This window comes from Sprattus sprattus (assembly GCF_963457725.1).
Source record: "Sprattus sprattus genome assembly, chromosome: 6".
Lineage (NCBI taxonomy): Eukaryota > Metazoa > Chordata > Actinopteri > Clupeiformes > Clupeidae > Sprattus > Sprattus sprattus.
The window spans coordinates 18,726,880-18,742,127 of record NC_137925.1 but is presented as its reverse complement, the minus strand read 5'-3'; the positions used below and the strand labels follow the sequence as shown (position 1 = coordinate 18,742,127).

At 43.3% G+C, this 15,248-nt stretch overlaps 1 protein-coding gene across 1 annotated transcript in view; it reads left to right on the top strand.

The window, feature by feature from the left end:
• Positions 1-1,568: 1,568 nt before the first annotated feature.
• The window catches only part of tapt1a (transmembrane anterior posterior transformation 1a), a gene marked incomplete at its 5' end in the record, with an annotated part of 25,749 nt that continues 12,069 nt past the window's right edge, over positions 1,569-15,248 (top strand). The window contains 4 exons of the mRNA XM_080841147.1: positions 1,569-1,752; positions 3,096-3,232; positions 9,533-9,651; positions 10,893-10,925. Of these exons, the coding sequence (XP_080697273.1) occupies positions 1,569-1,752; positions 3,096-3,232; positions 9,533-9,651; positions 10,893-10,925 (473 nt within the window). The remainder of the gene's footprint in view (positions 1,753-3,095; positions 3,233-9,532; positions 9,652-10,892; positions 10,926-15,248) is intronic.

Below are 15,248 nucleotides of genomic sequence, written 5' to 3'. Positions count from 1 at the left end.
TTTTTATGCACCATATTAACTGAGGGCAATATTTCACAGGTAAGCAAAGCCCCCTTGAAAATGTGATGCTAGTGCTGCGTTTCTGATTCTCTATGTTACCGTTATTGTTTTCTGTCTAAGTGTTTGTTTTTCTGTCAGGTTCAATTTGTCTTTTCTTCATTGTGTCCTGGCACTCTCATAGAAAATACTGAGGTAGGCCTACATAATTATAGTGAGGTGTAGCTAGCTGAAGAGTGCTATAATGGGATAGGCCCGTTCAATCTTAGAGTGCCAAAATGGTTATTTTACACAGCGTAACTTTACTAGATACAAATCATTTAGGCTTATTACATTATAAAATCCAAGGTGAATATGATGTTTTTGGATGTCTGCTATGAAGTCCATAACATTTGATTTATTACTGAAGTTTGATTCCACAAAAGTAATCAACTAAGCATGTCATTAACCCATGCAATTGTAATCCTATAACACATATGACAAGTAACCTACTTAAACCATCATCACCATAGTGTAAATTGGGCATACTTTGACTGAGATTGAAATGGTATTAGAGCATTGTGTGTGTGTGTGTGTGTGTGTGTGTGTGTGTGTGTGTGTGTGTGTGTGTGTGTGTGTGTGTGTGTGTGTGTGTGCGTGCGTGCGTGCGTGCGTGTGTGCGTGCGTGCGTGTGTGTGTGTGTGTGTGTGTGTGTGTGTGTGTTTGTGTACCTTTGTTTGAGTGTTAGGAGTGTATAAGGAAACATGGCTTGCTAAACAGATTTGGAAGAATTGTCTGTCGTTGTTTCTGAAGTCTCCCACTATATGAAACATATCTGAAAATTTGAAAATCCTCTCGTATGCACAAGTCATAATTGAGCAGCCTAAATTGGTGGTGCAATTACCTTGGTCACCAACTGGTGGCAGCATCTGCATTCAGATAGATTCTGAATACTCGTTTCTCTTTTCATGTGGATTTTAATTAGGATGATTTATAATTGCAGGTCTATGACAGCATAGACATAGGCTACATAGACGTAGTTCCCAAATATTTCACGGCAGGCCCCCCTTTAACAATGTGGACAACATTGCCATCCCTACACACACAAAACCTGAGATTAACGTTTTTTCAACATTTTAACAGCTTACATTTCCAATCGAATCCCTTGAACTTTAATAAATCAGTTAACCAGTTAAACATCGGATCAGTTCATTATAGACGCATGTCCATTGTATTAATGATTAGGCTATATATCCATTCTAACACAGCAAACATATGACGAAATACACTGGTCATATAATACATAGTACAAAGTAGGCTATAAACCATCACCAAAGAGGCCTACTTATGGATAACATGTAGGCTTGTAGATGAGGTTCCAAAAAATGGTTAGGCCTTTCGCAGTCAAAAATGTGTATATTTTCATAATGTAAATTACGTTGACATGACACTGTTTTTTCTTAATCTTAATCAAAGTCACACAAAACACGAAATAGTGAGCCTCTATCCTGAACTTCAGGTCCCCAACTTCAACTTTATCCTCATTCATCGCACATTCTGCCCTTACACGCTCCTGCTGTGGCGGAGTGAAGATGGCGGATGTAGTAGGAGCTGGACTGTCAGATGAAAAAGAGGCAGAAAACGACGAGAAGAGAGGGGAGAAATGCGCCAGGTACAGAGGTGTAAGGATGGGTGAAATAAACACAAAAGACATGGCCGAAACGCTGAGTTTTTACCAGAGACAAACGGTGAGAAAGGAGCAACATGACACCCCAGGTGAGTTTGTTTTTGGTTCGAGCTGGCTCAACCATCATCTTCTGACAGCTGACCTTCCAACGTGGCTTATTAACTGGGTTTGAAAGCGGGACTTGAATTGTAAATGTACTTTAAAGGCCCGTAAAAAATGACTCGCACAAATCTGCCCCTCTCCCAGAAGATGCATGTGAGGTTGTTTTCAGTAGAGAGAAGGGAAGTGCGTGTTGTTATTGGGAGTTCGACGTAGCTTCGTAGCTAGCATAGTGGAAGTAGCAAGCTAACAAGCTAACATGAACTGTGTTGTCCCTCTTATTATTTTTTTTACCTTAAATGCTCCCAGTTTGTCTGTGTTTGAGCTAGCGATTAGTTGCTTTTTCTACTTAGCAAATGTGTACTAGCCAACGCTTTGGCCGCTTAAGTTAGTTGGCGTGATCTCAACAAGCCGATGACTGACAGGGACTGAGAAACAACGTAGATAACTGAGAAGATAACTATTTAATAATTGTACTTCATTATTTTGTCCGTGTGGTAGAACGACCAACTTTGAGCCGAATTCGAATCTGAATGTTCGACATCTGTGGTTGTTGTGCAGGAAGTTCAAAGTTAGATATGATGTCATTGAAAAACTAGCCATATCTGTTTTTCTTTATGTAGTGCCAAATCATTGTTTCTTGACATAACTCGTTGTGACAGATTTGTTGGAGGCAAACACTATTACCAGACGCTCTAGTCTGTTGGGGTTTTGAAGAGGGTCGTCACAGGGTGCCAGACGAACTAGAAATAATCTTTGTGCATGGGGTCAAATGGGGTAACTGCCAGCTGGTGTAAGTGAGCAGGCTGTGCTGTAAATCCCCATATTTACATTCTCAAAGATGCATACCTTCTTTAATGATGAGCCCGCGGACTGAAACATGAACTTTGCCTTTACGACTATACAGTGTAATACAATGACAGCAAGCTCTTGGCGTGTGCTGCTGTTAACTGTCACTAGAACAAACCATCTGATAAAGGCCTGTTGTGTGTATCGGGTGGCATTAGTACACATAGTATTGTAAGGAATGACGTTTTTTAGAAAGCTGATGTAACCGCTGTTATGAGAGTTTAGAGACAGTTAGCTATTGCTACTGCTAACAGCAAGTGCCATCTAAAAGCAGAAGAATGCACACAGTTTATGTTGTACTTGTCTTAGCCCATGTTGTTGAGAATTACTAAGGTTCTAAGCCAAATGTGCAAACACTGTTAAACAATGTTACAATGACATAGTCAGCATATGTCCTGTCCTGTTTTAACATATTGCTTCCTTCTATTGTTGCCAATTGTTTTTGAGGATCACTGGGGTAATATCACTTGGTGTCCTGTTGTAGACTCAGAACCGTCCCTGCTGCGGTTCATGTGTGCGGAACTAACCAGGGGCTACTTCCTGGAACACGACGAAGCAAAGTACACAGAACGCCGAGAGAGAGTGTACACATGCATGAGAATCCCCGGAGAGCTGGAGAGGGTAGGCCCCCCCTTTCACACACAGACTCACTCACTCATTCAACCCCTCACTCATACAGACAGACAGACACTCGTTCATTCATTCATTCATTCATTCATTCATTCACTCATTCACTCATTCATTCGAACATTCGTTCATGCACCCATTCACTCATTCATTCGTTCATGCACCCATTCACTCAGTCATTCGTTCATGTATTCACTAATTCATTCACTAATTCAGAAACAGATATAGAAACGCACGTGTGACACATGTCATAGCTGTTATTGCACACGCTAGCACACAAACTTCATTGTTTTCCAAGTACAGACTCTAGAAACCTGTGGGTTTTCTTTGAGCCTATGGGTGTGAATTCTTTGAGTGCCTCAGGGAAAGCCCTACATACAAAGACATTCAGTTCATTCACCTCAGCAGAGAAACAAGTTAACATGTATCTTTTGAACATGTCACAGGCCACGTGTACAGGTATTTCAACATGCAGGACTTAGTTCATGCAAGTGGTGATAAGATAGCGTAGCTTTGGGTTTCTCTGGATTACTGCTGTTAGAGACCCCAGGTTTTGTCCTACTAAATTCACTTTTTTTCAGTGTCTATTAGTGAACACTAACACTGGATGTTTCCTAGCAATTTATCAACGTAACTTGGCAAATGTAGCCCACCTTAAATAATAATAATAATAATAATACATTTTATTTAAAGCGCCTTTCATGACACCCAAGGTCACTTCACAAACAGGTTGTGAGAATTACAAAACATCTCATAGAAATAAATAAAAATAAGAAAAATAAAAGTCAGTCCATAAGCTATCTTGAAGAAATTAGTTTTAAGTCTGCTTTTAAAGTCAGTAATTGAGTCACAGTGTCTGATGTAGTCTGGCAGTGAATTCCACAACTTGGGGGCGATGTAGCTGAAAGCCCTCTCCCAGGGTGCTGAGGTTCGCCTTAGGAACATGCAGTAGGCCTGCTGAGGAGGATCTCAGTGAGCGGGCAGGATTGTAAGCTTCCAGGAGGTCAGAGAGGTAGGTGGGGGTACTGTTGTGTAGGGACTTGTAGGCCAGGAGCAGGACTTTAAAGTCAATTCGGTAGGATACTGGAAGCCAGTGCAGTTGCATAAGCAATGGTGTTACATGGCTGATGGATTTGGAGCGTGTTACAATCCTTGCTGCAGAATTCTGGATGAGTTGGAGCCGGTGGAGTAGCTTATTTGGGATTCCAGACAAGATGGAATTACAGTAGTCAAGGCGGGATGTCACATATGCATTCACAAGGACTTCTGCACTCTGCTGGGTGAGCGCTGGGCGAAGCCGTGCAATGTTCCTTAGATGGTAAAAGGCACTTCTTGACATACTGTTTATGTGTGCACTGAATGAAAGTGCATTGTCCAGTATGACACCAAGGCTCTTGACCTGGTTGGAGCAAGGGATGGTGCTGCCATCTACACATATGGTGAAAGGTTCCATCTTAGCAAGAGCTGATTTGGAGCCAACCACTAGCAGCTCAGTGTTACTGCTATTAAGCTTCAGGTCATTTTGTGTCATCCATAATTTGATGTCATGGAGGCAGGCAGTGAGTACAGCTGGCGGAAGAGTAGCAGTGGGCTTTGTTGAAAGGTAGAGCTGGGTGTCGTCAGCATAACAGTGGAATTGAACACCATGTTGCCTGAGGATAGTGCCAAGTGGGAGGAGGTAGATGATGAACAACAGAGGGCCTAACACAGACCCCTGGGGCACCCCTCTTGTCACAGCAGTACTCTCAGACTTGCAACTCAGCATTTGAACGTACTGTGTCCTTCCAGAGAGATAGGAGGTGAACCACTGGTGAGCACTGCCACACACTCCGATATTAGCTAGACGTTCCAGCAGAAGATGGTGAGAGATAGTATCGAAGGCTGCACTGAGATCAAGGAGAATCAGAATGGAGATAATTCCATCATCAGCTGCACAGAGGAGATCATTAGTAATCTTGATCATGGCCGTTTCAGTACTATGCATAGGACGGAATCCAGATTGGAATGGCTCAAAGAGATCATTGGCCTTCAGGTGATCCTGGAGTTGAGTTGCCACTATCTTCTCAAGAACTTTGTAGAGAAAAGGCAAGTTGGAAATAGGCCTGTAGTTGTTGAAGTTGTCAGAGTCCAGTCCAGGTTTTTTCAGCATTGGTCTGACAATAGCAGTTTTAAATGATGATGGTACAGTGCCAGAGAGGAGAGAGGTGGTGAGTACTGATGTAATCAACGGAGCAATGGATGGCAGGCAGCTCTTAACCAGGCTTGTTGGAAGAGGGTCCAGCTGACAGGTGGAGGAGTTGCACTTTTTTATGAGGCCACAGATGGTACTTTCTAGCCTGACGATGTCATACTCATAATTCTAGTCAGAATATGAGTCTGAGACCGGACCACTGGGCTGTGATTATGGGGCGTGTTTCAACGAACCAGGAAAGAAAATTCCTCTTCGCTGAATTGGATACCTAGAACCAATCAGAGCAACGTAGTATTATTACCATCTGATAGATTAAACTTTTACCTGATCCCGTAGGAAGGACGGCAAAAACATCTTTTCAATCGACAAATGCCTTGATCACGTTTCTCTGTTCCTCTTTCAAAATGAATGCGCTGTCAATATCTGTTGAGACGTTACTTAATTAGCACTCAAGGCTAGAAGCTACCATTAGTTCTAATGTTCTTTTTGTCTACGCTGTTAGCATAACCTTTCAATAATGGTCTAGAGTGCATAAGTTAAGACCTACAATCCTAGGCAACATTGGTGTTGCGTATACACAACTAACCGAGTCAATGTAGACATAAAAAAAGTCGTGTAGATACCTTAAATCATATCAAATATGTCCCACTAAGCTCCCGAGACGGCGCCATCTTTGTTCGATGTATACCGGTAATCTATCTATGTCTGTCCATCAACGTATAAAGCCCGCCCTTACAGTTTGAATGGTCAGATCCCTTTTCGGGGCCGTTTAAACCCTCCCAACTAGCTCGACTCCAGACTGAATCTCCCGGACCAAAAATTTTGTGGGCGGAGTTCAGGCTGGTATCCAGGCTAGGTACTTTCAGCAGGGAGACTGAATTCACAGAGTTAACCTTAAGAAGGACTAACAACATCTGTCACCAACAGCAATATTTGCATAATTTCCAGTACACAATTTCAAAAGAAGCCTGGAAAAATTATATTTAAATAGATTTAATTAAATGATTTGCTTTGATCATAGAAAATCTCCTGTTCATCCAGACAAATGCAGTAGGCCCAAACAGCCAGTAGATGGCGTAGTGGTTCAATATGGCCAAAACATCCCTCAGTAACAAGCCTATTACACCTCTTTCCTCTGTAAATTTAGATTCTAGTACATGTCATATTATTAAGTATATTAAGAAGTTCCCCTGTTTATTCTACACAGCTCATACCATTCTGTAGCCATACACAGACCTTATGTTGTGTCTTAATGTAGATGTTAAATGCACCCCCTACTTGGACAAGGCTTTGTGGTATACACAGGCAGTGGCGTGCACAGACATTTTGGGGGGCAGGTGCTCAGGGGGGAAGGGAAGGGCACTTTTTAGCGCACACGGAACACCTTATTATAAAAAAGTTACACGCACATGTTGAATGAAATTTTACTTTTATTTGTATCATTCTCTAAACGTGAGTTTCCTATAGAAAAAAGTCACACCACCAACAGATAAAATCCACATCCTATATTAACTATATACAGTCATTGTTAAGTCCCAAGATGAACTCTAGACATCTCGGCGAAGTAGATAAACTTCACTTTGCCCTCCACTGTACAATATACAATTAACAAAGAGACCAAAAAGTACGAGAAGAAGGAGTTAGCTGCTAACTGTTGTCATTGAATAGGCCTACCGATGGGCATTTTTCACATGAGGAACTTCCCGTTTTTTTCTGCCACAAATAAATGTGTTAATTTATGTTGCCTGACAAAACCTATACAACAGAAAACGTTCGTCCTAACACATTTGCAGATGTTTACTGAAGCGCATGTGGTGCCCTGCGCGTGCCAGCGCGAGTGCACGTGACAAAGGAAGAGAATTGAGTCTGGACTGTGCAAGGGGGACGTGGCTCATTTTTGGGCATTGTTTCAGTCGTTTTTGATCGCTTAGGTTTTTAAAAGATCATTTCAAAACCGGCCTCAGTAAAATGTTAATAATATTAAAAAATAAAAAAATAAAAAAAAGTTTCAAAAGGGCATTTTCGTTGATAAAGGGCAAAAGTCCTAGTGCGTTAGCACCACCTAGTGTCTATGTGTGCACGCCACTGTACACAGGCATAGACTCGTGGGTCGGAGATCAGTCTAGAGGCCTTGTGGAAACATCAGAGGGGCATCGCTGTGGTAACTTCAGGGACTAAGAATTGTTTTATCAACTGTAACTTGCTCTACTCCTTAGTCTTAGTTCTAGTTTTATTTTCTGAAGATGTTTTCACACACACAAACACACATGAGAAAAATTAAAAATAGAGAAAATAGTCAGAGTACAATCTTCACTCTTGGTCTTTTCTGACAGAGACCTTCTAGAATGTCTGTTTAAGACATGTTCAAACGAATCTCTCAGATCACCTCCACTCAGTCGTAAATATCTCCTGACCGCCCACACAAAGAGCCCCTGAAATGAGCTTCAGCCAGTACTCCCAGAGCAAATGAATGCTTTTCAGCTGCCTGCCTTTTGTCATCATGAGAAGTGTAGACTAGTCAATTTTATAATAAGCAGCAGAATCACAGGAGGTTTTCTATTGTAATCAGTAGCCTACCTCTTCACCTAGAGCTGGAATGTCAATGTTATCAGTAGAAGAAGGGAGTAATAAAAAAGTAATTCATTGCCCTATCACCCCCAAAATGGCTGGCATCACAAGGTATTTTTCCTTTGAAAAGGTATAATATACGGGTGTTTTGCATTCTCTGTTAGCGCCGAGGGTGCCGGTTGCTTTTGCGTTGCTGTCTGTGTTGTGGCTGTAATTGGCATCTCCTGACAGTCTGCACTTCCTGGTTTAAAATGTTGATGAAGGCTTAATTGGGTCCCCTGAGCTGTGTCCCAGGGAGTGTTTGTTCTCTCTTTAACTGAGTTTTGCAGGCTAACCGATTTGGCTGTAGTTAAAAAATCAACTGGTTTTAGACGTTCATGTTCATGTTATATAGGCTGGCTCTCTGTTTGAGTGAGAAAATAAGCTTTTCTAGCCCACATAGAGACTCATTCACCAGTGGTCGGCATATACTCAAGTGGGCACATGTTAAGTGCATGGTCGCTGCTGTTTCCTCAGGTAACAGTTGTTTCTGGGACTACGTGTATTATGAGTAGGACGAACAACATGTATGCTCTCCCTGGGGCAAAATTAACAAGCCATTCTAGGAACAACACGAAGTGCCATGTAAAAGCAGTGCATTTCTCTCCCCTCCGATACCCCAGTTTAAACTTTAATTACTTATTACTCTCGCACACTAATATGTAATAATAGATTTAATTACATTGGAAATATTAACAAAACTAAGTCTAACAATAGGCTACAGCAGGCGTTTTGAACCGGGGGTCCGCGGCCCCCTGGTGTTCTGCGGCGGCATGGCAGGGGGTCCGCGACATGAACCTATGTTGATCATTTCACCATTGACATTTTTATTTTTATAAATTTGCTTTGATATTTCAACACATTTCCAGATTACTCTTAAATATCGTGAAACATTTCTAAAATAAGAAAAATATGTCAATCTAAATAGTCTGAATAGCCAAGTCGCATTGCCTGAAATATACTGATGTAGACCCATATTCAGCGAAGAAATTACACTGACAAGTGCTATAGGCAGAATATGTGCAAAGGGGGAGGGGGCGTTGTGGCGGTGGTTAGTGATCCACTCTGATAATTTCACATATTTAAGTGTTTTATGCAGAATATGTTTGCAGGGGAGCAGGGGTGGCGACAGTTATAAACATGCACGTGCGCAGGCACATCAGTGGGCCGCAAATTACTTTCTAGTCAGAATGGTGGTCTTTGGGACAAAACTAGTTGAAAAACCCTGGGCTACAGCATAAATCTTTCAAGCACACTGTTGTTGCTCATTACTGTACATACATCAAAAAGCTCTAGTTTTACGACAACTGGCTGAGGTACTTGATGTCCCATTTGTAATATAATAAATGTAGTCCCAGGATCAACTGTGACCACGAGGATATCAGAGCGACCTTGAGATTGCCATCATCACCATCACCACTCAGCAAAATGTATTTTAGAGAAGATATCCACATTGGCAGTAGCTAAAATAGCATTGTTTGTGTTGCGTCCTGCAGCTGATGACCTTCGGCGTGTTCCTGTGTCTCGATGCCTTTCTGTACGTGTTCACTCTGCTGCCACTGCGGACTTTCCTGGCCCTGCTGCGCATCCTCACCATACCCTGCTGTGGACTTGGGTGAGACACACACACACACACACACACACACACACACACACTGTGATCTTACTGAGACTTAGGCCCACTTTACACGAGTTTTTCACACCTATCGAATCTTTTAATTTCGTAAAGACAGAGCCTGGTAACGAGAGATTTGCGTAAAAACGGAGCCAACAGATTGTGTTGAACGGGCTGTAGTACATACCCCACGCCTGTGGGTGGCGCTTTAGCGCTTTATTTACACAACTGAAAAAACGTGAAAAACCTAGAAGAAGAGACTAAACAGCAAACGGATAAACACATTACACAAGACATTCAAGCTCCAATTAGCAACATTACATTATGGTGGATAATAAAATCAGTGGTCAGACTAAAGGATATGCGAGAATGAATTCTATTTTCTATTGATAATAAAGAGTTTGGAACAGTACAACATGACATGTCTGTCATCCCATTTCCCATGAGGCTTTGCTCCGACCATTTTACATAAATGTATGAATAAAAAAGCTAATTAAATCGCTGGCCAATTTATATTTGTGGTCATGAAAGTTATGTTACGTCTGAATAAAAAGAATTAGATCAAGATAGGAGGCTAATCAAAAATCAGTAGGCTGGGTTAATGAGATTGAATTCGAGGCCCACCACGAGTGAGATTTTGAGGGAAAACAAGTGATATTTATAGTGGTGTGAGATCGCGAAACGATCACGTGGGGCAATGACGTCATCAGGTTGCGTGAATCCGTGCAGACGAACACCAGCCCCCATACCAATTCAAATCTACTCACTTTCTATCCCCGATTTGGATCGTTGCGGATAGAGAGTGCGGATAGAGAGTGCTTGTCTACATGATAAGGCTATCTGTATTCTGAACAGCAGGGACGGAGACAAACTAGACTTCGTATAAACAGTAAACAGCCTCTTACTCTCACCCATCTATTGTGAAGCGAACCCCCCCCCCCCCCCCCACACACACACACATTTTGACACACGTCCATACACTCATAAACACACCACATTTGAGGGATTACTCCAACTCTACCAGCCTTCCCAGGTAACGTGTATTTACCCTCTTGACTGCTCTCCCCCCCCCCCCCAAAAAACAGAAATGCACTTCTTCTTATCATCTTATTTAGTTAATCTGTCATGACATGTAAAAATCTGCCCCCTACCCTGTTGCTCCTCCCCCTTTGCCCCTTTGCCCCTCTGTTTGTTGTGTGTTGGGCCTAACGGCCTGTGTTCTTCTGCCTCTTCCTCTGCAGGGCAAATGTCTGCCCATTCTGCAACAGGAGCAGGTAGGCGCAGCTGTGCCCGTGTTCGTTTAGCTGAATGTCTCCTCCATCCTCATGCCATTTGTCCGATGTGTGACTATTGGTGGGGAGGCTGAGGGGAGTGGCTGCCTTGCTGTCTGACGCAGTGTTGGCATGCTCTGGCCCCCCTGTTTAGAAATGTGGGGATGAGCTGGAGCAGAGAGTGTGCCAACACTGCTGCTGGGTGTCAGATGTGTGCTAGGCGTGCATTGGGTTTGGCTTGGGAGGGAAGTAAGGTGGAGTGGGTGGGGTGTTTGTTACAAGTGCCCCCGGCATCCACAAGCTCACTCATTCTTCTCCTGGGAACTGTCCCCCACCAACCTCTCTCCCCCAAACCATCACCATCTCCACAGCTCTGTTACTCATCGCGTTCCCCCTGTCCATGCACTCTTACTCCCACATGAGGAGGAATTGTGGGTTTTCTATCAAATTTTAATGTAAAACCTCTGGTTTCGAGGCAGATGAAAAAGTCATGAGAAAACACAGAATAAATCATACTACCTTCCAGAACTTTTCCTCCCACTCTCCCTCACTGAACTTTTTTGCCGCATCCATAAAGCCTGTGCCTGGATCTTTCTTGCCGCATCCATAAAGCCTGTGCCTGGATCCTTTTGTTTTTGAGGAGGGGCTCTCGGGGGCCCCAGCCGTTGCCTGTCCGCCTGCAGGGCCCTGCCGGCTGGGGTTGCTTCAGTTGCCACGGCCCCTGTGTGAATGATTGGAGAGATCACATTTTCAAAAGACAGACACACACACACACACACACACACACACACACACACACACACACATACATACACACACAGACAGCACACAGACAAAACACCAACACACACACTAACACACACACTAACACACACACTAACACACACACTAACACACACTCACACACACACTCACACACACACTAACACAGATACTACACATACACACATGCTCAGCATTGGCAGATGGCTCCTATAGCCTAAAGCTTTGCAATATGCACAATGTTGTTCTGTATGCTTTACAGCAGAGAGGAGGCAGGCAAAGGCTGAGCTGCATTTCAGAGCCTTCACTCACCCAAGGGCAGTTGGGTTTTGTCTTCAGGTTTTTAGCAGAGTGTTATTTTATACTATTCATACTTACCATAGTGTTATTTTATACTATTCATACTATTTTATGCTTGTAGGGCCATCAGGGATTACTATTAATACTTACCACAGTAGGTATTTGAGGCCGTGATCACTGAAGCTTCTCATAATGATGATGCCATGTAGAGTTTCCACTCTTGCATAAGATGTCAAATTATACGTTATATGTGATCAAACAGATATACAGCCGCGGAAAAAATTAAGAGACCACTTCAAAATTATCAGTTTCTCTGGTTTTACTATTTATTGGTATGTGTTAAAGTAAAATGTACATTTTTGTTTTATTCTATAACCTACTGGCAACATTCCTACCAAATTTCAAATAAAAATATTGTCATTTAGATCATTTATTTGCAGAAAAATGACAATTGGTCAAAATAGCAAAAAAGATGCAGTGTCTTCAGATCTCGAATAATGCAAAGAAAACAAGCTCATATTCATTTTTAAACTACACAATACTAATGCTTTAACTTAGGAAGAGTTCAGAAATCAATATTTGGTGGAATAACCTTGATTTAAAATCACAACTTTCATGTGTCTTGGCATGCTCTCCACCAGTCTTTCACATTGCCGTTGGGTGACTTTATGCTACTCCTGGCGCAAGAATTCAAGCAGCTCGGCTTCTTTTCATGGCTTGTGACCATCCATCTTCCTCTTGATCACATCTCAGAGTTTTTTTTATGGGATTCAGGTCTCGAAATTGGGCTGGCCATGACAGGGTCCTGATCTGGTGATACTCCATCCACACCTTTACTGGCCTGGCTGTGTGGCATGGAGCATTGCCCTGCTGGAAAAAACACTTCTCAGAGTTGGGGAACATTGTCAGAGCAAAGGGAAGCAAGTTTTTCTTCCGGGACAACGTTGTACTTTGCCTGGCTGAGGTTTGTAAAAGACCATAAGGATTGAACCAAAGAGGACTGGAGGGTCTCCTAGTTCGTCTTCTCTGATGAGTCCAATTTCACAGTAGGTGCAAGACTCTGTGGCTTGTAGGCCTCTCCAGGTCTCCGTCTAACCATCAGACGACCATGTGTTGGGCAAAGCTGAAAATTGGACTCATCAGAGAAGACGAACTAGGAGACCCTCCAGTCCGCTTTGGTTCAATCCTTATGGTCTTTTACATACCAATAAATAGTAAAACCAGAGAAACTGATAATTTTGAAGTGGTCTCTTAATTTTTTCCGCGGCTGTATATGGATCAGCAGAGTCACGTGGATGATGCGTAATGGGCAATATAGGCTTAATGTAGCTGTGGGTTACGAGGGCCCTAAGCTGACTGACTGTGAGAGCAATTATATGTAAAGCAGCCACTCCTATGCAGCAAGCTGTACGTATGCATCTCGCGCTAATGCTGATTTTACTGCTGGAGAATTTGGAACAAGCTAAGAGGCTTGCGTCAGCCAAAGGATTTGCTGCACATCTTTTAGGTGCCTGTAATATGGAATCGGATGCAATATATTAATGCATTTCCCACTGCATCCAATCAGGACCATGTCAGAGTTGATGCGGCGCATTCTTTCGGAATTTCATGCATCATGTTGCGCTATCTTTGCATGTGCTAATTTTTGTGGTGTAACGCTTCAAGGAGCAATTTCAGTTTGTTGACAGGGTCTGTGTGGAATGATGCATGTGTTTATGTTTGCCTCTCTTTTTTCTTGTGAATATGTCTGAACTGAACTAAAAAAACTGCTCAAATATTGATCTTAGACCAGTGCAGACTGCTAGGGGGATTTGTGTGTGTATTTTGTTTTGCTCAAGCAGAATTTGACTCTCTGGACTTTTTTTGATTTATTTTCAACTCACTCAAAACACATGGATTCAAATTGCACTGTGATCATTAATGCAGGTTGTTGGGTTGGGAGGGACAGTTTAATTTGTATCTCTGCACACTTGTTTTGTGTCTGTAGAGCTTCCATCCCTTAGCATGGTTGATAAATTAATCTCAAACATAAGAAGGTAAACCAAAGGGTACGCGGAAGACAGTCACAGTGTAGCAGATCTGACCTATGCCAGTCGGTCAGTCAGTCAGTAACGATGTGCCGTCACTACAGATGAGTATGTACACTGACTGCCATGCCATCCAGTCTGGCTCTTTGGCGTTGCAGTCAGAGTGCATGTTTGGCACCCTGTAGACCCGGGTTCAAGTCTGGTTTGGGTGACCACGCTCTCCTTTCGCTACAAATGGTCTCAGAAGTGGGATGACCCGCTGTGAGGTCATCGGAGGCGCGCCTGTGAACACTGTGTGAGGGACCCCCAGGAATGTTGACCCCATGTGAAGGACCCCATGGTTGGGTGAAGCACTTGTGTGTGTGTGGGGTGCTCTGGATGGGAGAAGCATGATTGGTGTTTGCGTGAGGGATGTCTGTGTACGGAAACGCATGGGTGCGCTTCCCAGAAGAATGTGACGATGTGATCGTCCCTACAGATGAATGTGTGCTCTGGCTGCCATGCACACATGAGCTGGCTCTTTGGTGTGGCGGTCCGAGCGCATGTTTGGCACCCTGTAGACCCAGGTTCGGGTCCGGGTGGGGTGACCACGCTCTCCCTCGGCTACACAATCAAACAGATACTCTGGCCTTTAGTGTTAGGCACCTTCTAGGAATTGAACTTCTGTGCCACCCAAGAGAGAGCATGAAATAGCCCCCCCCACCACAGTACTCAGGTACATACCATAATGGCCTTCTAGAACCCTCCCATCAAAATGGCTCCTTTGCTCTTATATGTGAATTTGTGTGTGTAAGAGTAAGATTGAGAAGCATCTATGACCACTAAAAACATCTATAGCTTCACACACACACACACACACACACACACACACACACACACTGCCGGAAGGAAGGAGACAGAGCCTCATGAAAGTAGGCTACGTTAAAGCCACCAGTTTTTCCACCTACTCCTTTAAAACAAACACCCTCACGCTTGCTATCATGACATCCCCGTGCACGCTAAACTACACACTGACCCCAGCAAAAGCATCTTGCAAGCACAGCACCAGAGCGCCAGAGTGCCAAGAGGTCAGGCACTATCAGGTTAAAGCTAGACCCCAGTGCCAGGACACCGCAGTTCTCAGTGTCCAGGCAGTGATAGCTTGCCAGGGACTCCTACGCTCTACACTGCCCCCATGTGGACAGCTGTGTGTATGCCGTTTAGAAGGGGTCAGTCAGGGGTGAGGTGACCAGAAAGG